Source organism: Camelina sativa, chromosome 1, assembly GCF_000633955.1.
Source record: "Camelina sativa cultivar DH55 chromosome 1, Cs, whole genome shotgun sequence".
In the NCBI taxonomy this organism is placed as follows: Eukaryota; Viridiplantae; Streptophyta; class Magnoliopsida; order Brassicales; family Brassicaceae; genus Camelina; species Camelina sativa.
In genome coordinates, this window is record NC_025685.1 from 4260832 (window position 1) to 4282206 (window position 21375).

Sequence of the window (21375 nt, forward strand, 5' to 3'; positions counted from 1 at the left end):
CCCCCCCCCCCCCCCCCCCAGATCGAGTCTCATCTCAGTGGGAATTGTTACTTTCTCTCTATGATCTCTAATCTACAAATGTTTCTTGGTTTGTGAAATCAAACAGTTAAAAAATCTTAGATTTTTATAAGCTCTCTGTGTTTTTTTAATTTGAAGATAATGAGAGAAGAAGAGTCAGACTGGTTCGCAAGATGGGAAGAAGAGTTACCATCACCTGAAGAGCTCATGCCTTTATCTCAATCTCTAATCTCACCCGATCTAGCTCTAGCCTTCGACATACGAAGCCCTAGTCACGGAAACAATAACTCAAATCAACCTCACCATCATCACCAAACCGCAACAACTCCAACAACACCTTCTCAGCTTCAGCTTCCTTCTTCTCAAGCCAATTCCTCAGCCGAGTTCGCTGCAGATTCAGCAGATCTAGGCTCTGGTGGTGCTGCAGGAGACGAACCCGCAAGGACTTTAAAACGACCTCGTCTCGTTTGGACTCCTCAGCTTCACAAGCGTTTCGTTGATGCGGTGGCCCATTTAGGGATTAAGAACGCTGTTCCCAAAACCATTATGCAGCTTATGAGTGTTGATGGGTTGACTAGAGAAAACGTTGCGAGCCATTTGCAAAAGTATAGGCTTTATCTTAAGAGGATGCAAGGTTTGTCTTCTGGTGGTGGAGCTGGTTCAGATCCGGCTACGGATCGTCTCTTTGCTAGCTCACCTGTGCCTGCTCATTTTCTTCATCCCAATCGAGTTCCGAGCTCTGATCATTTCATGCCTTCTTTTGTTCCGATCGCTACTCTTCAACAACAACAACAAATGGCTGCTGCTGCGGCTGCTGCTGCAGCTGCCTCTAATCCTCATTTACAGCCACCTCAGTTCCACCACCGACAAATCGCAGCCGCTCATTTTGGCTCTCCGACGAATGGTGGATTCCATTCACCCACGAGTAATGGACAGTTTGGTTCACCGACGAGTAATGGGTTTGGATCACCAACGAATGGGAAGTTTGATCCTTCGTTCTTGGCGAGGCAGACTCAGCAGCAGCAGCAACCAATTCATAGAATGTCAACACCATCATTGCATAGTCCAGTTGGTAATTACGTTGAGGATTTGGAATCTGCTAATGCTAATGGAGGAGGCAGAACGGTCTTAACTTTATTCCCAACTCGAGACGATTGAAAACTCCAAATCTTACGGTAAATAACAAGATTCTGATTCTTTTGTTACCCTTTTGTCTTTTGTAAAACCATAGCTTGCAATGTTGATCTGTAGTTTAATAAATGTGTTGGTATATTTGATTCCTTTATAGGTTCAAAACGTCTCTGCAAGTCATCAAGAACATTGATTTGAGTCTGGTCTTATCGCGTGGCGTTACTCTGTGCAGTCTTTTTAACATTGATACAATCCGGGGGGTCACTATGTGGTGTGATCAAGTTCTGTGTCTCTGAAGTGGTCTTTCAGGTTCACTGCTTGTTTGTTTTTTACCCTTGTAGCTTTCTTCTTTATGATTCATGTAAAGATGAGTTTACTCTTGTACATCCGTACAGTACGGTACGGTCACACTCAAGGTCTGGAAAAAGAATCGATCTTGATGGGAAAACATAAAAACTTACTTCACAAATGTTCTCTATGCTTTCTCATTTGTTGTAGATTTGTTCTTAAAGCTGAGTTGCTATAACTGTTCCATCCCCTTTTTAACCGGCAACTGTTATAATGTGTTGTTAGAGAAGATAGGTATATGTGATTGACCAGTGATCAATTCATTGATGCAAATAGTTGTACAATGTAAAAAGTATGATCTGAATGATGAAGCAGGGAATAAGCTAAAAGAGACAAAAGACTATGTGGGAAGCAGAATCAGAATCCAGGATCTGATGCTCTTATTACATCCTTAATCATACCCCAAACTTCATTACTACCAATTATAAAGTCGTATATAATGGAATCATTGAATGGACCAAACCCAAATAAAGTATTATCGATTATTGATTTTTTTTTCTTTTATAATGAAAGTTAGAATTATTTAGGAGTTGAGTGATTTAAAGCAATGGGTGGTGGGTTCATAGCTGGCATGTCTGATCTTGTCTCACCCCATCCTTTGTTTATTTTCTTAGCTTAAGAACAAAAAAATAAAAAAAAATAAAATATCTAATATGGTTATTCACGTAAAGAGTGTGTATTTCGATTCGGTTCTATTGTTTTTTTCCGACTAGGAAATTGTCTAGCCAAATTATCTATCTAAAGTGACCAAATGAAAGTACAAATAATAATAGAATAATTTTATAAATCTTGATTGGTTTTTCTCTCCATAAATCTTAATATAAATCCTAAAATGTTGATTACTAAATCCAAATTTATCCATAAGTCTCTAATCCAATCTTGTGATTTGAGACCATCGGTCAAAGGAGAGTACTCGAGTGTTTGATTATTCGTTTAGGAATTTTGGGGAAGTGTCTTCGTCTCTACAAACTTGGAGAAAAGGACCCTCCAAGTCTTCACCACCCCATATTTATATGTAACCAAAAAAACAATAATCAAGTTGTGTAAAATTTAAGATCTCAAACGCGAGAGCATCATTTTCATAGAAAGATCTCATTTAAGAATAAGTTCCTTTGAACAATTTGTTTGGTTCACCATAAGAGTAACGCCAATCATCAAAGATTTGGTTTTTTAACTATATAGTCTGGTGTTCATTCAAAGTTTGATAATAATATAATTCAAAGGAAAAGAGAAGATGATGTCTTGTTATATAAGAAAGAAGAAGCCATTGTTCGGAACAGAAACAGAGAGCTCCTAAAGGCTAATAATATCTATTAGAATTCTGCTTTTCATACAGACATTGAAGTACTCAAACAACCACCACTCTTTCCGTCAGGGATTGCTTGCAGAAGGATACCTGCAGGGCAAATTGACGAGTAAGCACTAGATTTGAGACATATCAATCAAATGGCGAAATGAACAACGACACATTAACTACCAAACCTGAAAAGATTTGTGTCTGGACCATTCAACGACTGTGCATAGTTCAGAGAGGGTGAGTTTGGCCAAGTTGTATAAGAAGCCGGATTATTAGTAAAGGGACTCAAAGCAGGGTTAAGCGGATGCCCGTAGTTTAAGTTGGCTTGATGACCTCTTGGCATCTGAGGGAAAACCCCATCGTGAAACGGGAAGTGGATCGGTATTGGATTGAAGCTTTGGCCAGACGGCATAACTCTAACGTACCTAACAAACAAGAGAAAGACCTCTTTACATTGCAGCGCGTAAACTAATTAAAAGTTCTTGAATAACACCACTGAAGAGATGGAATGGTTTACCTGTAACCGGGATCCACGACATACCTGTCATAGCTCCTGTCATAATCCGGGTCATATCGATCTTTCTCTCTATCTCTGATAATGGCAACTCGAGAAGTCCTTCCAGAATCTCGAGTAACAGCATCAACAACAGGGTTGTTATTATTAACCGCCACTTCAGTCTCATTCTGGTTTATACATGTGTTGTCCTTCCCTTCAAGAGGAGGGGGAGGTCGTAGTGATGAAGAATCTTCAGAGTCAGAACTGCTAGGGCTGTTAAAGATCCGAGCCCGGGCTTTATCATACTCTTCTTTCCTCTCCTCAACACTTCTCAAAAGATTCTGTTGAACTTCTGATCCACTACCACCACAACCAGATCCTCTCTTAGGTCTAGGCTTGATTGCGATTTTAAAACCCTCAGGTTTACCATTCTCAGGTTGTTTCACAGGGATTTCAGATAAGCAGACACAAGGAAATCTACTTTCAGCTGTTTTTGTCACCAGGATTCTGTTCTCGGATCCATCTCCAGCACCAATACCATTGTCTAAAGCCATGGTTACTAGTCCATAATGCTGAGCAACTCGATGTGCAGCAAGACGAAGGTAGGATGTTGGAAACGGCATTAATTCGAACTGAAGCTGCTCAGGGTTTTGAAAGAACTTTTGTATATCAAGCTCCATCCGCAAAACTAAAACACAACAACAACAACAAAGAAGCAACCTTTTATAAACAACCACATCTGAATAGAATCTTTCCAGATACAGAAACTAAACTTTAAAAAAAGTGTTGAAATTTGAAGAAGATCAAATTAGACAGACACTAAATCCAAAAACAGAGTGTTCATAGTGTGCCAATGAAACAATCGTAATCATGGATCTAATCAAACCCTAATCACAAAAAAAATTGAAAGGAACATCTACAGCAAAAAAAAAAAAAAGGATCGAGGATTAGAGAAACTCATAAATCAGACCCAATTCAATGAAACCCTAGAAAACTAGCACGAGACCAAAATCAGATCAAACCCAAAACAGAGAGGAAAAATTAAAATCGTGGGGTAAAGGTGAGAAATTGACTAAACTGGTGAGACGATGACGAGGATTCTGAAGAGCCTCGACCAGAAAAGGATCCACCATAGCTTCCTTCTCGGTCATAGAAGCCATAGATTGGAGAAAAAGCTTAATCCTTTTTTTTTTTTTTATCTCCTCTGCTTTTTTTTGAATCCTCTGCTTCTTCTTCGATCTTTGAATTTTTTGGATTTTCTCTATCTCACCGGACCGGAGATTAGAAGAGAAAACACATCAAGGAAACGAAAAGGAGATAATTTCTTATGAGCATTCTGAAGAAGAGAAGAGAGAGAGAGAGAGAGAGAGGGAGATGAAGGGGAAGATAGATGAAAAGACTTTCTCGACCTTTTATCTCTCTCTCTCAAACCTCTATCAAGTTGGGAAGAATATAATGTGACAGTTGCTGTTTTTTTTTTCGTTATTTTATTCATTTATGATTTATGTGTATGTGTGTTTGTTTTTTTGGTGGGTTAAATTGTCGGACTTTTTGGAAAAATAAATTTATTTTTATATCGAGAAGTGGTTTTTTTTTTTTTTTTTTTGTAAAAAGTTGATTTGGTGGAATCATAAAGTTTACTCTATTTGAGACTTTGGGTTGGTGTTAGTATATCCCAAAAAGTCCAAGACTAGGGTGGTAACTCATCAAATAGGAGCAGTTAGTCTCGAACGTTACGTAAATCTACTTGAAAGTAAAAACCGCATAATATGGTTGGTCTAAATTAAAGCTACTAGTTGTGAAATGTTGAAAGGCTTTCGCACTGGTTTCGACGTTTCGTAGTTGCTGCCCCTATTTGTACTTCAGGTCCGGAGACTTGAGTTGTATAAATCCGCTCCAAGCCAGTCCATTGTCCAAAGTGCTTATATATTTGATACCAACATGACACGTACGTATATAAAATCCATCATCGTACTTGTCTGTGTTGTAAATCTTTGCTGAGTCGCTGACATAAAAATTAAATTTTATTTTAAGATAATCTAATAAATGTGAAAATCTTTTTTGTTGGATTTACTTCCTTTATAGAGAAGATATTGGCTGGTCAAAATTAAACGCAGTTTCCTTGTAAAGTTACTCCAAAAACGTCTCATAGACCACGGCGCGTGGACAATGTTCACCTCATACGACACGCGCCACTGTCTTAAAACCTTCTCTTTGCTTAATAACGTAAATAACCTTTAACTTTTACTTCTTCTTTTTGGTTTTGCAATAACATTAAACATAAAAATCTTTTTCTCTCTCAAACGATGGCGATCTCACCGGTACTGTTCATTGGTTTGATTTGCCTTGCAGGCGGTGCCTCTATTTTTCCGGCGGTCGAGGCGATATGGTTATCGGTTCCAACATCAGGAGTGAAATGCGTCTACGAAGAGATCCAAGCCGACGTCGTCGTTGTCCTCGATTACATGTGCATCGACGAGGGTTTCACTCAACTTGGTCCAACATTGGATGTTCAGGTTTGTATACTAACCATATATCGATACATATATATATATATGTATACTCCAAATCGCATGCTTGTATCCTTTTTAAACGATATATGCCAGAAAGAATATGTTATAAGATAATGATAAATAGGTTTAGATAAACAAGAAATTTAAAGTTGAGATCACCATTGGACTGGTGATAGATTTGTAGGATAAAAATCAACTAGTCACCCACAAAATTCTCATGAACCACTTATTTTGTTTCTACCAAGAGATTTTGGATCTGTTGATCGCTAAGATTGATAAAATAAGGCTTTGGTGTAGAAATGTTTTGTAGAGTATTGGAGTAAAGTAAGTGAGAAAGAGAAGTTATAAAATTCAATTTGATGTCTTGGTTAAATGTAGGTAACATCTCCGTATGGGAAGGAACTGTACAAGACAGTAAACGTGACGTACGGTCAGGCTGCGTTTACAACGAGTGAGAGCGGAACATTCCTAGCTTGTTTATCAATGCATCACGACCAGACACATCACTCACTCAATAACTCTGTCATCGTCAATATTGATTGGAAGATTGGTATCAGAACCAAAGACTGGGATTCTGTTGCTAAGAAAGAAAAGATCGAGGCAAGTCCTACATTAGTCTTCAATTAATATATATCTAATTACAATGTTCCCATAGAAACACATGTGGTTGAATATATTATATATTGTTTATTTGTAGGGTGTGGAGCTTGCTGTTCGAAAATCTACAGAAATAGTGAGTGGTATTAAGGCCAACATACTCTATTTAAGACTCAGGTTATTAATAACTTTCAACTCAATCTTATTTATATGAAATATGCAAAGAGGATTTAGAAAATGAAGATTAATTTATGAAAAAAATGGTGCAGGGAAGCATATATGAGGGATATAAACGAGAAGACAAACAAGAGGGTAGCGCATCTCAGCTTAATGTCTTTAGGACTCGCTATTTGCGTTTCAGTTATTCAAGTTTGGCATCTCAAACGCTACTTCCTCAAAAAGAAGCTCATCTAACTTCATTCTATACTATTATACATTTTAGAAAATTTGCTCTCTCGTGCTATCTTTGTGGGGTAACTATAGAGTGGACATATCAAATCAAATAAAGAAAAACATGTTTTTTGTGCATGGTATTATTTTTTTATCTATCACAGAAATTTGATTGAATCATCTAGGAAAGATTGATTCATTCATCTATATATAGACCACGAATTAATCGCAAATACTATTTGCCTTGATTTTTGCATCGTGGTAATTAATTGATACTTTGAAAGAGGTAGAGGTAGAACTCTGGCTTTGAACTTTGAAGGGTGGACACATTAAGAGTACATATGAGTGACTTTAATAGGTAGCCGTGTCAAAGGAAAAATGATCCTTATTAGAGTTATTAGGTCGTTTTTTGGACATCAATGCCAGTTTGAAAGTACGATTAATAATGTCAAAACTGTTAACATTACTACTGTAATAATTTTTACAGTAACATGTGTACTGTCATTACCTTTTGATAATGACTAATTGACCATTGACCAATAACGTCAACTCTACGTGACGCGCATGTTTAGTTTTGCCGCAGGTTGAGATGCTATTTACATCTTTCATCTTTTATGTACCGTTTAGTTATATGACTTTGGGGAAGTATAAGGTTCCTACAATGCGGTGTTTGGGTGCCTCGATTTTACATAATTGGCCACCAAAATACATAAATTGATGGTATATATGCTGTGGTGAGACATTCTAATCTTATATTATAGAAAGGGGATCGTAATGGCAGTAGACAATTATATACATAAATTGATGGTATATATGCTGTGGTGAGACACTCTAATCTTATATTATATAAAGGGGATCGTAATGGCAGTAGACAATTATGTAAATGGAGATATCCAAACACCACCTTGTAGGCATATTTTAAAAGAAATCTTTATTTTAATTTCATAAGCTTTTTGAAATCTTTATTCATTTCAAAATAATATCTAAACATTAATTTTAACCAAATTTATTTCTTAATTTCTGAGATTATGTTTTTCTTTTCTTATCGTTTCATATTATTTTTACATTTGAAGACTTAGTCATTTGGAAAGTTGATTAAATATAATCTTAGTTTTGTTTTCTAAAACTAAAATTTATGTCACTAGCTCATATATTCAAACTTTCAAACTAAGAATCTAGTAAATCCATCAGTGTAGATCTGTTAACGTGTCCGCATATACGATTAGGTGCTATAAGCACTTGTCTACCATTAAAAAAATGTGAAAGGTATATCTACAAATCTGACACTTTATTTTACTTTTTGTTTCCTAAAACTAAAATTGATGTGAGTCATATTTTAAAACTAAGAATCTAATAAAATTATCGGTCTAGATCCGTCCACGCATACTGAGAATCTAATAAGTATCATCGGTCTAAATCCATCCACGCATCCGCATATATGATTTGGTGCTAAGGTCTTGTCCGCCATAGAAAAAATTATCGGTCTTGATTCGCCCACACATACTTAGAATCTAATAAGTATCGTCAGTCTAAATCCATCCACACGTCCGCGTATAAGATTTGGTACTAACGTCTTGTCCACCATAAAAAAAAAGTGAGAGGTCTATCTACAGATCTCCAAATCTGTGAAGAAATTAGGGTTTGGGAGTAAACAACAACCAAAAGAGCAGAGCTGAAAACAACCATGATCCGGCTTGGGTCGAAAGAGAAGAGGTGTTACAGTTCACCACCTTTGACAAGGTCCCAAACCTACCCGTTGGAGAGGATTCCTCTAGATATGAAAGAGGATATTCTCATGAAATTGAAGGGCAAATGCATCTCGAAGTTCATCAGCATTTCTAAATCCTGGTCATCGATAATCCGTAGCAAACGTTTCACCAACTTGTACCTGAATCGATCTTTGGCTCAGCCACGTATCCTTCTCTCATTGACCCACCATGGAGACAATGAGATGCAGCTCTTCTACTCTTGCTCTCAGGAGGATCCGTCGTCTGATCATCAAACAGTCAGTTGCCCCCCTCTGAATCACGATAACTTGTTTGAATTTTCTCCACCTGTCTGCGGCTTGCTGTGTTGTCTAAATGATAATAATAAAGTGATGATTGGGAATCCTACTACTTGTCAATTTATTACTTTGCCGAGAGTCCAAACTGTGAGGAAAGACATAAGCTACTTCTTTGGATATGATCATGTTAATCTTGAATACAAAGTGTTGTGCATGACGGCGTCACGCAATGGTACAGCAAGCGATGTTGTGTCGCAGGAGCATCAAGTTTTCACTCTAGGAGCTAGGAGAAAGAAATGGAGAAAGATCGAATGTAAGCATCCCCATTATACTTCTCCTAGAACTCAAGGGCTATGCAGCAATGGGGTTGTGTATTATCTAGCTTGGATCCAACTTGATCTGTATCTGATACGCTTTGATGTGAGGTCTGAAAAGTTTAGTCTCATTGAGTTACCCAAGGGCGGGAATGTCCAATATCTGTCGCACTACGGCGAAAAGATAGCTGCGGCGAATCTGTTAGTCACCGGTACACTTGACTTGTGGGTTCTTGAAGATGCCAGCGAACCACATTGGTCAGAAATTTCAATTGTGATTCCTTCTTGGACAGATTCATATGGTCAGTTTGAATTTTTCATGTTAAGGGGTAGACTTGGCACCGGCGAGCTTGTATTGGCACCGGTCTTTGTCACAGACCCGTTCTTCATACTATGTTACGATCTCAAGGAAAGCAAAGCTAGAAAAATCCAGATGGAAGGAATTGGGACTCACTCAATGCGTATAAATGTCTATCTGGATCATGTTGAGAGTCCTATGTTTCTGGAACTGTAAGGTAAATCATCTGTTGACTATTGATGACTAGTTCTTTGTTGTTGTTGTCTGTTGAACTAATCTCTCTCTTTCTCTTTCTTTTTTTTTTAATTTTTCTTTCAAGTTTTTGAATTAAGTTGTCGGATATTGTTTGTTTAAGACTAATCCTTATTGGAATATGATCAACAATGGTTCTGTATGCTTTTGAATTTATGCAATTGCAATGTTTATGACTTGTTTAAAATAATTTATGATTTTATGTGGGGGCTTCGGTTTTTTAAATTTATTTATATTGGGGAGAATGATGAGTTTAGTGTTGTTGGCTATATGTATCTTTATCACCCATCTTATAAATCTTTTGCGTAAGAGCAAAATTACCTCAATAATTACTTTTAATATTTTTAATTTTGTTTGACTAAACCATCACACACGTTCGTGCTCGGAAATTTTATGTAATTTTACATTATGTTATCATAACTTATTGTTTGAAATCATTTCTACATTTGAAAATCTACATTTGGTCATTTTAAAAAGTTAATTGACTCAAATCTTTGAGACTTTTTTTTTTGTTTTCTAAAACTAAAATTTATGTCATTGACTCATATATTCAAACTTTTAAACTAAGAATCTAAATTTTTTTTTATCATTTGTAGTCATTTTCACATTTGAAAATCTACATTTTAGGCATTGAAAAAGTTAAATAATCGATTCTAATTAATCTTTGAGATTGTTTTTTAATTATATTACCTTTTGTTTCCTAAAACTAAAATGTATGCCAGTTATATTTCCAAACTTTCAAACTAAAATTCTAATCAAATTAGATTCGTCCACACGTAGTAAGAATCTAATAAAATAATCGGTATATCCGTCCACGCGTCCGCGTATACGATTAGGTGTTAAGGTGTTGTCCACCATATAAAAAAAGTGAGAGGTCTATCTACATTACCTTCAGAGATTTTATGTAACTTTACATTATGTTTTAATTAACTATTGTTTGAAATCAATTCGACATTTTGGCCATCTTGAAAAGTTAATTGAATCAAATCTTTGAGACTTTTTTTTTTGTTTCCTATATCTAAAATTTATGTCACTATAGCTCATATATTCAAACTTTTAAAATAAGGATCTAAATATAGTCTTATCAATTGAAGTCATTTCTACTTTGAGAATCTACATTTTAGCCATTGAAAAGATTATTTTTTTTACTAACTTTTTGTTTCGGAAAACTAAAATTTATGTGAGTCATATTTTCTAACTTTCAAACTAAAAATCTAATCAAATTATCGGTTTAGATTCGTCCACGCATACTAAGAATCTAATAAATATCATCGGTATATCCGTCCACGCGTCCGCGTATACGATTAGGTGCTAAGGTGTTGTCCTAAAACTAATATTTCTATGGTCGTATTTTTTAACTTTCAAAGTAAGAATCTCATCAAATTATCGGTCTAGATTCATCCACATATACTAAGAATCTAATAAATGTCATTGGTATATCCGTCCATGCGTCCGCATATACGATTAGGTGCTAAGGTGTTTTCCACCATACAAAAAGAAAAGTGAGAGGTCTTTCTACATGCAAATCTCCAAATCTGTAAAGAGAGATTAGGTTTTCAGAGTAAACAACAACCAAAAGAGTGAGCGGAGCTGAAAACAGCCATGATCCGGCTTGGTTCAAAAGAGATGAGGTCTAACACTTCACTACCTTTGACAAGGTCCCAAACCTATCTGTTGGAAAGTATGCCTCCAGAAATGAAAGAGGAGATTCTCATGAAATTGAAGGGAAAATACATCTCCAAGTTCATCAGCGTTTCTAAATCCTGGTCATCGATGGTACGGAGCAAAGTTTTCACCAACTTGTACCTGAATCGATCTTTGGCTCAGCCACGCATTCTTCTCTCACTAATCGACCGTGGAGACAGGGAGAAGCAGCTCTTCCACACTTGCTCTCAGGAGGATCCAACTTCTGATCATCATACGGTCAGTTGTAACCGGTATCATGAATTTTCTCCACCTGTTCGTGGCTTGATTTGCTGTCTAAATGTTTATAATCTAGTGATGATTGGTAATCCTAGTACTTCCCAATTCATAACTTTACCGAGAGTCATATCGATGAGAAAAGACACAAGCTGCTTCTTTGGATATGACCCTGTTAGTGGTGAATACAAAGTGTTGTGCACGATGGTACCACGTAGATTTCATCATCTACGTGGAGCATCATCAAGAGTTATTGCGTCGCAAGAGTATCAAGTTTTCACTCTAGGAGCAAGAAGAAAGAAATGGAGAAGCATTGAATGTAAGCATCCCTATCAAACTCGTCGTAGAACTCAAGGGATATGCAGCAACGGGGTTGTGTATTATCTAGCTTGGATCCAACTTGTTCGGTCTCTGATATGCTTTGATGTGCGGTCTGAAAAGTTTAGTGTCATTGAGTTACCCAGGGACGTTCAAGTCCAACTTCTATCCAACTACGGCGAAAATATAGCTGTAACGAATCTATTAATCAACGGTACACTTGACTTGTGGGTTCTTGAAGATGCTAGCAGACAAGTATGGTCAAAAGTGTCAATCGTGATTCCTTCTTGGAATGATTCATTTAGGTGTTTTCAAACAGAATTCAAGTTTAGGGGTACACTTGGCACCGGCGAGCTTGTATTTGCACCCAAATTTGTCACAGACACATACTTTCTACTATGTTACAATTTCAAAGAAAACAAAGCTAGAAAAATCAACATCCAAGGCATTGAGAGTCAATTTACTGCTAGAGATGTCTATTTGGATCATGTTGAGAGTCCTATGATTCTGGAACCTTTAAGGTAATCATCGGCTGATGACAAGTTGAACTAGTCTAGTTCTATGGTTACTTCATGTTGCCTGAACTAAACTCTCTCTCTCAACTCTCAAGTTTGAACTTTGAAGTTTCAGTTAAGTTGTTGCATATTGTTGTTTATATTTAAGACTTGTCGTGGTTGGATTTTAATCAGTGGTGGTTTTGTGTATGCTTATGGATAATGACTTGTTTTAAAGAGTTTTCTGTTGGCTATAGATGGATCGTTATCATCATCTTCAACAAATTTATTTATAAACTTTTTTTTGTAAATTTTGTTTGACTAATTTCGAAACCATCACCCCCACGTTCGCGTTCGGAGTTTGATCTACACGCGCATTGTGCGCGTGAATAATAATATTCTCTTAATTCTTAAGTTTTTTATTCGTTGCCTTACATAAGCCGTGTGGAATCATCGAGAAGCGAAACGAAGAAGAAAGAAACTTTCAAAAAGCCATCGATGGTGACGACGGAATCAACATCAGTGATTGTTCCTCCGCCGGAGATACCTAATCTGAACCCTTACATGTTTTCGGAATCCGATCTCGTTTCTGTTCCGCCGCTAGATCCTCTTTTCCTATCTGATTCTGATCCGATTTCAATGGATGCTCCGATCTCCGATCTTGACTTCTTACTAGACGACGAGAACGGAGATTTTGCCGATTTCGATTTCCCGTTTGATAGTTCCGACGATTTCTTCGATTTCGATTTGGCGGAGCCCGCGGCGGCGGTGATCCCTGAGGAGATCGGGAATAATCGTCCCAATTTGGACTCGTCGGAAAACAGAAACGGCGACGGAGGTTCTGAAGGAATATCTGATTCTGTTCATTCTCAGGTTTCATCTCAAGGATCCAAGACGACTTTTGTGAACGACACCGTTGACGCCGCGTTATCCTCCCCTGAATCTAGCAATCACCAGAAGTCTTCCGTCAGCAAGAGGAAGAAAGAAAAAGAAGACTCCGGCGGCGAATACAGGAGCTGCAAGTATCAAAAGTCCGATGATAAATCAGTCGCTACGAACAACGAAGAGGATGATGACGACAAGAAGTTACTAAGGCAGATTAGGAACCGTGAGAGTGCTCAGCTCTCGAGGCAGAGGAAGAAGCAACAAACAGAGGATCTTGAAAGAAAAGTGAAGAGTATGAGTGCCACCATTGCTGATTTGAATGGTAAGATGGCTTATGTTATGGCTGAGAATGTAGCTTTAAGGCAACAAATGGCTATTGCTTCTGGTGCTCCTCCTCCTATGAATCCTTATATGGCTGCACCGCCTTTACCGTATCAATGGATGCCGTATCCGCCGTATCCTGTTAGGGGTTATGGATCACAGACTCCATTGGTTCCCATTCCTAAGTTAGCTCCTAAGCCTGTCTCTAGTGGTAGACCTAGGAAGACAGATAGTAAGAAGAATGAGGGGAAGAGTAAGCTCAAGAAGGTTGCTAGTATTAGTTTTATTGGGATTTTGTTCTTTGTTTTCTTGTTTGGTACATTAGTTCCGTTTATGAATGTAAATTATGGAGGAGAAAGTGGAAGCTTTGGTGGTTTGTCTAAATATGATGGTCACCGGTATTACAATGAACATAAGGGGAAGGTTCTTATGGTAGGCGATGGTTCTGATGTTAGAAGAGAAGGTGGAATATCTGACGGAAATATACATTCTAGTAGGAGGATTCATGGTGATAGCGATAGTTGTGGAGGAGTTGATTATAACGCTCATCCGAAAGTAGAGGGACGACCAAGTTCAGTGAGAAATGTCAGTGACCCTCTTTTTGCTTCTCTCTTTGTCCCAAGAAACGATGGGCTTGTGAAGATTGACGGGAATTTGATAATTCACTCTGTTTTGGCGAGTGAGAAAGCAACGGCTTTAGCGAAGAAGAATGTCACTGAAACAGTAAAAAGCAAAGAACGATTGACCATTCCTGGTGCAGTGTCTTCTGCATTAGCTGTTCCTGAGGTAAGAGGAAATGCAGCAATGCTTTCTCAATCTTCTGAAGGACAAAGGCTTCACCAATGGTTTCATGAAGGTGGCTCAGGTAAATTTTCGTCTCTGTGCAGTTGTATTAAATGGAGTGATCTGGATTTTTAACTCTTTGTTGCATTCTCTTACAGGGACACTAATGGATTATAGCATGTGTACTGAGGTTTTCCAGTTTGATATTGCTCCTGGTGCTATAGTCCCATCATCAGTCGCCAACATTTCAGCGGAGCATCTAAAAAATGTGACCACCCACGGCAAGAGGATAAAGAACAGGAGAATTCTCGAGGGACTTCCGGTTTCACTTGTGGCATCTGAGCTCAACATCACCGGAACCCAGACGAACAAAGATACTCAAAACAAGACGTTTAATGGAAGCACTAAGAACAAACCAACCTCATCATCCTCCATGGTTGTCTCAGTGTTGCTTGATCCAAGAGAGATCGTTGACTCTGAAACCGATAGAGTGGTGCCTCCAACCCAGAAATCACTTTCCCGGATCTTCGTGGTGGTGCTTCTTGACAGTGTCAAATACGTTACCTACTCATGCGTTCTTCCTCGATCGGGTCTTCATCTCGTAGCCACTTGATCCGAGTTACTTAGCTCATCTTGACCTCAGTAGGCGAACATGTAACTTGTTTATATATACAGACCTTATTGACTTTTTTTTCCCCCTGTTGTAAAACTCTATGGTTGAAGGTTTTGGATTTTAATGTTGAGAGAACCACAAAGTGAAATCCTTGTTTTACTTTGGGCACTTCCCGTCGCTTTAGGCCGGAATAATACATCTGATAACTAATGATCTTTTCTTTTTTTTAAGATATAATATACAAAAGAAGCTCTTGGAGCATATATTCAATTGGGATTTAAGTAGAAGGCTGCACCCTTTTGTGCAGCAACATTCTATAACAACTCTTCCAGTTCTGTTTCTAGATTCCATATGAAATTCATTTTTTATACACTTAAGTTTTGAGTACTCTGTTGATACAGTTTACTAGACATGTTAATGTCGTTATTTATGAAGCCCGGCCACTATCAGCATGAGAAGGACAATCCATGGAATAGCTGGTAAAACCGCATTCGCTGCTGCCAAACACAGAAAAGAAGAAGCCTTTTGATTAGAATTGCGAGTCTACGATTTGATATATCTTTTGCTACATTGGAAGACTTTATAAGTAGCAACTTACATGAAGAGGACTGCGATTGAGGATGAGCATCTTCTTTTGCGTGAGGTTCCCTTTGTTCGGTTATGGGTGGTTGAGCTGCATGTGCAAACACCACATGTGGTAGAGGGGCAGAGACTGGAACTATATGAGACTTGGCTGCAGGAATCGGGGCCGGCGAGTGCGGCTGATGACGTGGTACACCAGCAGAAGGAGCAGGCGCAGGTGTGGATGAAAAATGCATGTGATACTCCTTGAAATGTACTCTCTTTCGTCCTCTATTCCCTAAGTTGCAGGACGGAGGTGCAGACGGAGCTATCCTACGGTTTCTCTGAGGAGCAGGAGAGGCCACCGGTGAAACCTCGGGAGCCATATTTGGGCTCAGATGGTGGTGATGATGATGGTTGTGATGGTGATGATGATGGTGATGATGATGATGATGGTGGTGCTTGGAATGGGGACTAGGTGAGGGTGATGGAGATCTGGTGCCACTATCACTGCTGTTTGGCAAGAAAGATGAGAGACGAACTTGCTTGACCTTACCAAATATGGTGTTATTCAGGCCGAGGTTTTTCGAGCGTGAACCTGTGATGGTATCAGTCAGTTGTTTCAACCTTGGGCTCGAATTTGAAGTCCCGACTCTAAGCAAAACCGATGAGTGAACAGTTGTAGGAGGAGACACGGTTGACCCTTCTGAATTCGATAAGCTTACATACAAATTCTGCATTCAAACAAAATCCATGTTAACAACTATCTAACTCAAGGCATTAATTCTTGCTAATGAACGCTTAACTTCAACGTGAATGAAAGATTTAGAAATGACAAACCTCGTATGGTGCGAGATTCAGCCCATTCTTGAGTTGACTAGCAAGGGTATTGAAGTTTATCTGTATCTGGTGAATAGAGTAATTTAAGGTAAAGTTGAAAACAATCTTGAACTTCTGCAGAGGAAAAGCACTTTGAGGTGGAATCACAGTGATTCCTCCTGGAAACTTGAGCACTTCAAAAAGGAAGGTTTCCCCAAACAAGGATTTCGTAAGCTGGAGAGTAGATTGATTTATGAGCACCGATTCAAACATCTCTTTGATAGAACTCAAGGACAAAGGTAAAATTTCCCGGTAATCTGTATCGTGGTCAATTCCAAACACAACCTTTGTCATGTTCAATCCATCTGCCGGTTCAAAAGCCAAAATAGTTACCTGTTGTTTCATTAGAACCAAGTCGGATCAGAAGCTAAAATTCATGATATGTAGTATTTAAAAAAAAAAGTTAAGAACAAGATGAAACATCGTACATTGATGGATACGTAGCTCATCTCTTGAAAGATGTCATCCCTAAGCTGCAAGATATTTTCATTAAGAAAAGAAGCCGGTCTATTGATGCTAAAACTGGCTACTATAGCATGACCTGCATCAATAACAAAAGAACAATATGCTAGATGTGAGAAACAATTAACAAAGAACCTCATCACTACTCATGACCTGCATCAATGGCTTAAAAAATTTTTTTTAAAAAAACAGCATCGATCATCTCCCATCAGTCCTAGACCTAGTTATAACTTATGAGAAGACAGTATTCACTAAACTTGGAACTCTGGATGAAAAGAACACTGAGATAATGTACACACATCATTACTCTGTCAACAATAAACCGATAGCTTCTACTTAGATTGCATCAATCGAAAATTTTCACAAAAAAAAATCTCAAAATAGCTTAAAACAAGTAAACACTATAAACCTATGTAAGTATCATCGACTAACATTGACTCTTCCCTGACATGTTAGCACAAATCACGGTCAAATCTCCTTCCCAAAATAGCTATGTAATTAATCAATTGAGAGGACACAGATGATAGAAACGTATAGACCCAAATCAGTGTTGATACTAAGAGTTTAACCCGTTGTCCAAATAGGAAACTTTCACTCAGCAGTACAAAAAACAAAAACAGCTTTCATCAAAAAATTGAAATTACCTCTAAATCTGGGATCGAGATTGGATTGCTGAGGATCAACAGGAAAGGGAAGCAACAAAAACAAAGCAGAGAGGAACAAAGAGACGGAGAGAATCAAAACGAAGAAACATTTGAAACCAAGGAAGCTAGAGGAGATCCATTGGGAACACACACAACACCGAGCATTCCTCCTCCTTCTCTCCGTCGAATCGCCGGTAAGTTCCTCGCCGGCGACACGGAGGTTCACATCATCCTCGGTTTTACCCATTGGACAAAAAAAGAAGAAGCAAAGCTAAGGTTTCATGAAGCCGTAGTAGCAACAGAGAGAAACCCAACCCAACCTTGTACATCGGTGGTGGGTACACCCATCATCCTTTTAGCTTCCACAGCTCAACCAAAATTAAAAAAAAAAAAAAAAGCCCTAATTTTTCACCAGAATTAGCTAAAAAATTGCCCCCTCAGATTTCACAGAGATTGAAGAAAAAAGTTTCAAACTTTGGGAATTAGAGCATACGAAATCGTTTTTGTATTGTTCGTACTTCGTAATTCCCTTACCCAAGAACAAAGGCTTCAATTTAATTTAATTTTTTTTTTTAAAAGAAACAAAAATCGCAAAAACGCAGAGAGTGAAGTGAACTTTTCCGATTTCAGATTATAAAAAGTATTTATTATATATTTCTCTCTAAAAAAAAAGGATTGGGTTTTGGGTATTGTGAGGGTTTTTCTCTCTAAATAATTAAATATATATATTTCTCAATAAAATTTAATTTTCGACATATACACTTTCTTAAATTCACTTTCATTTTCCTTAGATTTGATTTGAGACTGTATTAATTATGATAAGTTGTACGTTCACATTTATACAAAAAAAAAAAAAAAGAGTTGGTCGTTTTGGGTAAGACCACCGACAGAAGAGTGTCGAAGACTTCGAACTACCATGAGACCCGTATGGATAATTGGTTTTAATACATTAATTATCCTTAAATTCTTAGGTTAGTTAACATTATATAACCTATGAAATTTATGTTACTAAAAAAAAAATCGTATTGGATAATTTGGTTTAATACATTAATTATTCTAAAGTTATATAGACTCGTGACACCCATCTTTTCTCAAACTGTCCAAATTAATTGTACTGACTAACTTCTAACCAAACATTATTATTGTCTTTTTTTTTAAAATACTATCTAATACAAACACATTTTACGCTTACATCATGGAGGCAATCTCTTTTCGTTTAGAGAGGCGTCTCAAGATGAAGAAAAAGGTGGATTTTTTTATTTCCTTGGTCACCTCAGCCAAAATGGGTGGAATGGCGTATGATGTACTTTGCAATGGGAGAACAATTTTTCCGCATTCAAACAATTTTCTTTGTGATCTTAATAGAATTTTTTAGTTAAAAACATATTTCATCGACGAAAAATTAAGCATCATTCAAATAAATACATATAAAGATCATAAAAACATAAGCTTGAAATATACATGATGGTTAAGTTTAATGATGCAAGTAAATACATATTAAAATCTAAGATTATTCAGATCTAAGCATTCACATTAGCAGCTTTCTACAGTAGAAGTTGTGACCAAAAACATATTGGAGATTAGATATTCCCTTTCTTCCAAAAAGTTGCGGAGATCCTTAAACAAAAAGAAAAAAAAAACACTGAACTTACATCAACACACTCAATTTTTCCGTTAGTACAAGCAAAACATGAGGGGAGTGACTCCATCTACGGCTAATGCATCTATTTTTGCCCATGCCCTTGAGAAGTGGCTACTCTTCTTTGACGAGTACCATTTTGATTATTGTTTAAGATGGTGATCCTTAGAAAGCTTTGACCAGTATCATTTGATCATTGTTCAATTATAATAAAATTTTAAGTTAACATTATATAAACTATGAGTGATCCATTTAAAAAGAAAAATTTATTCAAAAATTGTTTATAGTACAAAATAAACAAATGTATTTTAATACATTACATAAGAGTAAGACTACAATGTAGCTAGAAAACCAACTGTTGAAAAGCCACATTTAAAAAAAAAAACATTATATACTAACATGGATTATAATACAAAAGCATCTCAATGGAAAGGTGATCCATTGTGGTTTTAGGCCAAACCAGAAGACCTGAACGGCCACAGATACATAAATGGCTTTTTCCAGCCATTATTCCGGTCTTGTGGCAGTTCTTTGCGACACACCGGGCAAGTATTACGCTGGACTAACCACGGGGCTATACATTCTGAATGGTAGATATGTTTACACGGCATCTTTCTTGCATCCGATCCTATTTCAAACCGGTCTTGACAAACCGGGCAACACAGATCCAAATTACCGATATGCTTCTGCCTGATTTTGATCTTTTGCAACGTGTTGATCGCGGCTAGTGAAGCGGGAGGAGGACCGCGACGGTCTTGCGTTGACAGACGGTTAAACAGCTCTTCGAAACTTAGTTGGTCTCCTCCAAGAACCGATCTTCTGTTGTTGCCACGGTTATGAGCTTCTTCTTCAAAGGCTAATCCAAAGAAATCAAAAGGGCTTAGTTCCACGTTCTCATATAGCCTTTCAAGAAAGACGTCACCACAGTGAATGCAAGCTCCTCCTCTTCTTCCCTCTCCTTGAAGACGAACTCCTCGTCTACAAGTGTTACACCAATGTGTGTTTTTACGGCTGGTCGTGGTCATGGATCTGCGAAAGAATAGATTCTTTTTCATCAAATCATTGTCAAGGACCGTTCATAGCAAAAGATGAAAATCAACCATCGTGTGCAACTCTTGTGGTGTACTAGGTGAACATTCCTAACTGAGCAAGCCTGAAGACCACAAGTCCAAATTTCGAAGTTGGGAAATGAACTAAATTCAAAGTGATTATGAGTGAAGAGTTCGAAACTTTTTGGGTATAAAAAATAATGGTTTCCACTTTTCAGATTTTAAGATATAACCCTAAACAACTTGCCCAAATCCAAAATACAAACACTAGGAGCACAATTTGAAAGATGCACAAAACACTAATGTATACAAACAAGACAGATCAAGAAAACGCAAGAAAATCTTATAAGGTTGCTTGTAAGTATAATTTCTCAATACATACGTCATTGATTACGAAACTGGTAATAACAAAGAAGCCACTAGATTCATGATTCATATATACTACTACTACCTTCAAGTTTTGTAATAGACAAGAAATCGATTAGATGGTCTAGTGGACTAAAACTAAACATAAACAAAACAAATTTAAGCTATGGACTATATTCGATTAGATGATTCATAAACAAATTTTATGTAAAAACAAATATCATGAGTCAAAAGATTAAGCTATGGACTATATATATATATATATATATATATGGAGCATAAACATAACTTTTGTGATTGGTGAAAACAAAACGAATCAAATCTTTGCTTACCCGAGTTAAAAAAAAACTAAAAATGGATCGATCCGACAAACTCGTGAATCTCCAAGTGCGAAAGAAGATTTAAAATAGAAGAAAAGGGAAACTTCTGGAGGAAGAAAAGTCTTCTACGCAAAATAGAGTCAAAGAGGATAATATTTTGACGACGAAAGATCAAAGACATCTTCAAGTAGAAAAAAACATGTGGCTGACGCTTAACAGAAGAATCAAAACACGAAAACTAACAGTGAATAAATTGTGGGACTATGAACATTGCTTTCGAAACTAAAACACATAATATCATGAGACCAATACGCGTTATCTAGACTATGACATTTGCTACTTTTTATATAAAAAATGACATTTGTTACTTTTGACGTATTCATTCACACAAAAAATGTAGATATCATAACATTGAAAGATGACATTGTTTGTATATCAGGACATGTGTTACTCATTTGAAAA

At 37.3% G+C, this 21375-nt stretch overlaps 8 protein-coding genes across 11 annotated transcripts; 5 read left to right on the forward strand and 3 right to left on the reverse strand.

Annotated features, from left to right (window-relative positions):
• Positions 7 to 1695, forward strand: LOC104770308 (transcription factor PCL1-like). Its single transcript, XM_010494744.2, has 2 exons — positions 7 to 1193; positions 1307 to 1695. The coding sequence occupies exon 1, from the start codon at positions 160 to 162 to the stop codon at positions 1174 to 1176; it is 1017 nt and encodes a 338-aa protein (XP_010493046.1). The 5' UTR covers positions 7 to 159; the 3' UTR covers positions 1177 to 1193; positions 1307 to 1695.
• Positions 2687 to 4723, reverse strand: LOC104770158. 2 transcript variants are annotated; one of them, XM_010494647.2, is made up of 4 exons: positions 4369 to 4723; positions 3336 to 3978; positions 2980 to 3219; positions 2687 to 2893 (listed from the first exon to the last, which is right to left on the reverse strand). In XM_010494647.2, the coding sequence occupies exons 1-4, from the start codon at positions 4448 to 4450 to the stop codon at positions 2869 to 2871; spliced, it is 990 nt and encodes a 329-aa protein (XP_010492949.1). In that variant the 5' UTR covers positions 4451 to 4723; the 3' UTR covers positions 2687 to 2868. The 2 variants fall into 2 exon arrangements, with proteins under 2 accessions (XP_010492949.1, XP_010492872.1); XM_010494570.2 differs by having other exon boundaries at positions 2721 to 2893; positions 3312 to 3978; positions 4369 to 4719.
• LOC104770074 (transmembrane emp24 domain-containing protein p24delta6-like) lies at positions 5565 to 6928 on the forward strand. The gene is made up of 4 exons (XM_010494456.1): positions 5565 to 5806; positions 6182 to 6403; positions 6501 to 6577; positions 6670 to 6928. Exons 1-4 carry the CDS (start codon positions 5597 to 5599, stop codon positions 6812 to 6814), a joined length of 654 nt encoding a protein of 217 aa, XP_010492758.1. The 5' UTR covers positions 5565 to 5596; the 3' UTR covers positions 6815 to 6928.
• LOC104769977 (putative F-box protein At3g10790) lies at positions 8358 to 9795 on the forward strand. Its single transcript, XM_010494352.2, has one exon. It carries the CDS (start codon positions 8475 to 8477, stop codon positions 9621 to 9623), a length of 1149 nt encoding a protein of 382 aa, XP_010492654.1. The 5' UTR covers positions 8358 to 8474; the 3' UTR covers positions 9624 to 9795.
• Positions 11144 to 12630, forward strand: LOC104769890 (putative F-box protein At3g10790). The gene has a single exon (XM_010494243.2). The coding sequence runs from the start codon at positions 11262 to 11264 to the stop codon at positions 12420 to 12422; it is 1161 nt and encodes a 386-aa protein (XP_010492545.1). The 5' UTR covers positions 11144 to 11261; the 3' UTR covers positions 12423 to 12630.
• Positions 12830 to 15152, forward strand: LOC104769802 (bZIP transcription factor 28-like). The gene is made up of 2 exons (XM_010494134.2): positions 12830 to 14462; positions 14539 to 15152. Exons 1-2 carry the CDS (start codon positions 12890 to 12892, stop codon positions 14991 to 14993), a joined length of 2028 nt encoding a protein of 675 aa, XP_010492436.1. The 5' UTR covers positions 12830 to 12889; the 3' UTR covers positions 14994 to 15152.
• On the reverse strand, positions 15231 to 18233 carry LOC104769647. 2 transcript variants are annotated; one of them, XM_010494022.2, is made up of 5 exons: positions 17540 to 18233; positions 16862 to 16974; positions 16395 to 16766; positions 15592 to 16288; positions 15231 to 15487 (listed from the first exon to the last, which is right to left on the reverse strand). In XM_010494022.2, the coding sequence occupies exons 1-5, from the start codon at positions 17784 to 17786 to the stop codon at positions 15417 to 15419; spliced, it is 1500 nt and encodes a 499-aa protein (XP_010492324.1). In that variant the 5' UTR covers positions 17787 to 18233; the 3' UTR covers positions 15231 to 15416. The 2 variants fall into 2 exon arrangements, with proteins under 2 accessions (XP_010492324.1, XP_010492251.1); XM_010493949.2 differs by having other exon boundaries at positions 15231 to 15490; positions 17540 to 18232.
• LOC104769435 (probable E3 ubiquitin-protein ligase RHC1A) lies at positions 19426 to 21144 on the reverse strand. 2 transcript variants are annotated; one of them, XM_010493685.2, is made up of 2 exons: positions 20926 to 21144; positions 19426 to 20331 (listed from the first exon to the last, which is right to left on the reverse strand). In XM_010493685.2, exon 2 carries the CDS (start codon positions 20231 to 20233, stop codon positions 19628 to 19630), a length of 606 nt encoding a protein of 201 aa, XP_010491987.1. In that variant the 5' UTR covers positions 20234 to 20331; positions 20926 to 21144; the 3' UTR covers positions 19426 to 19627. The 2 variants fall into 2 exon arrangements, with proteins under 2 accessions (XP_010491987.1, XP_010492061.1); XM_010493759.2 differs by having other exon boundaries at positions 19426 to 20207; positions 20926 to 21139.

Coding starts and splice junctions, on each gene's coding strand:
- LOC104769647 (XM_010493949.2), bottom strand. CDS start 17,786: ATGGGTAAAACCGAGGATGATGTGAACCTCCGTGTCGCCGGCGAGGAA. Junction 16,975..17,539: donor TCTCGATCCCAGATTTAGAG/GTAATTTCAATT, acceptor TTATTGATGCAG/GTCATGCTATAGTAGCCAGT. Junction 16,289..16,394: donor TGAATCTCGCACCATACGAG/GTTTGTCATTTC, acceptor GTTTGAATGCAG/AATTTGTATGTAAGCTTATC.
- LOC104770308 (XM_010494744.2), top strand. CDS start 160: ATGAGAGAAGAAGAGTCAGACTGGTTCGCAAGATGGGAAGAAGAGTTA.
- LOC104769890 (XM_010494243.2), top strand. CDS start 11,262: ATGATCCGGCTTGGTTCAAAAGAGATGAGGTCTAACACTTCACTACCT.
- LOC104770158 (XM_010494570.2), bottom strand. CDS start 4,450: ATGGCTTCTATGACCGAGAAGGAAGCTATGGTGGATCCTTTTCTGGTC. Junction 3,220..3,311: donor GTCGTGGATCCCGGTTACAG/GTAAACCATTCC, acceptor CTTGTTTGTTAG/GTACGTTAGAGTTATGCCGT. Junction 2,894..2,979: donor CCAGACACAAATCTTTTCAG/GTTTGGTAGTTA, acceptor TTTGCCCTGCAG/GTATCCTTCTGCAAGCAATC.
- LOC104769802 (XM_010494134.2), top strand. CDS start 12,890: ATGGTGACGACGGAATCAACATCAGTGATTGTTCCTCCGCCGGAGATA. Junction 14,463..14,538: donor GTTTCATGAAGGTGGCTCAG/GTAAATTTTCGT, acceptor ATTCTCTTACAG/GGACACTAATGGATTATAGC.
- LOC104770074 (XM_010494456.1), top strand. CDS start 5,597: ATGGCGATCTCACCGGTACTGTTCATTGGTTTGATTTGCCTTGCAGGC. Junction 6,404..6,500: donor CTAAGAAAGAAAAGATCGAG/GCAAGTCCTACA, acceptor GTTTATTTGTAG/GGTGTGGAGCTTGCTGTTCG. Junction 6,578..6,669: donor ATACTCTATTTAAGACTCAG/GTTATTAATAAC, acceptor AAAATGGTGCAG/GGAAGCATATATGAGGGATA.
- LOC104769435 (XM_010493685.2), bottom strand. CDS start 20,233: ATGAAAAAGAATCTATTCTTTCGCAGATCCATGACCACGACCAGCCGT.
- LOC104769977 (XM_010494352.2), top strand. CDS start 8,475: ATGATCCGGCTTGGGTCGAAAGAGAAGAGGTGTTACAGTTCACCACCT.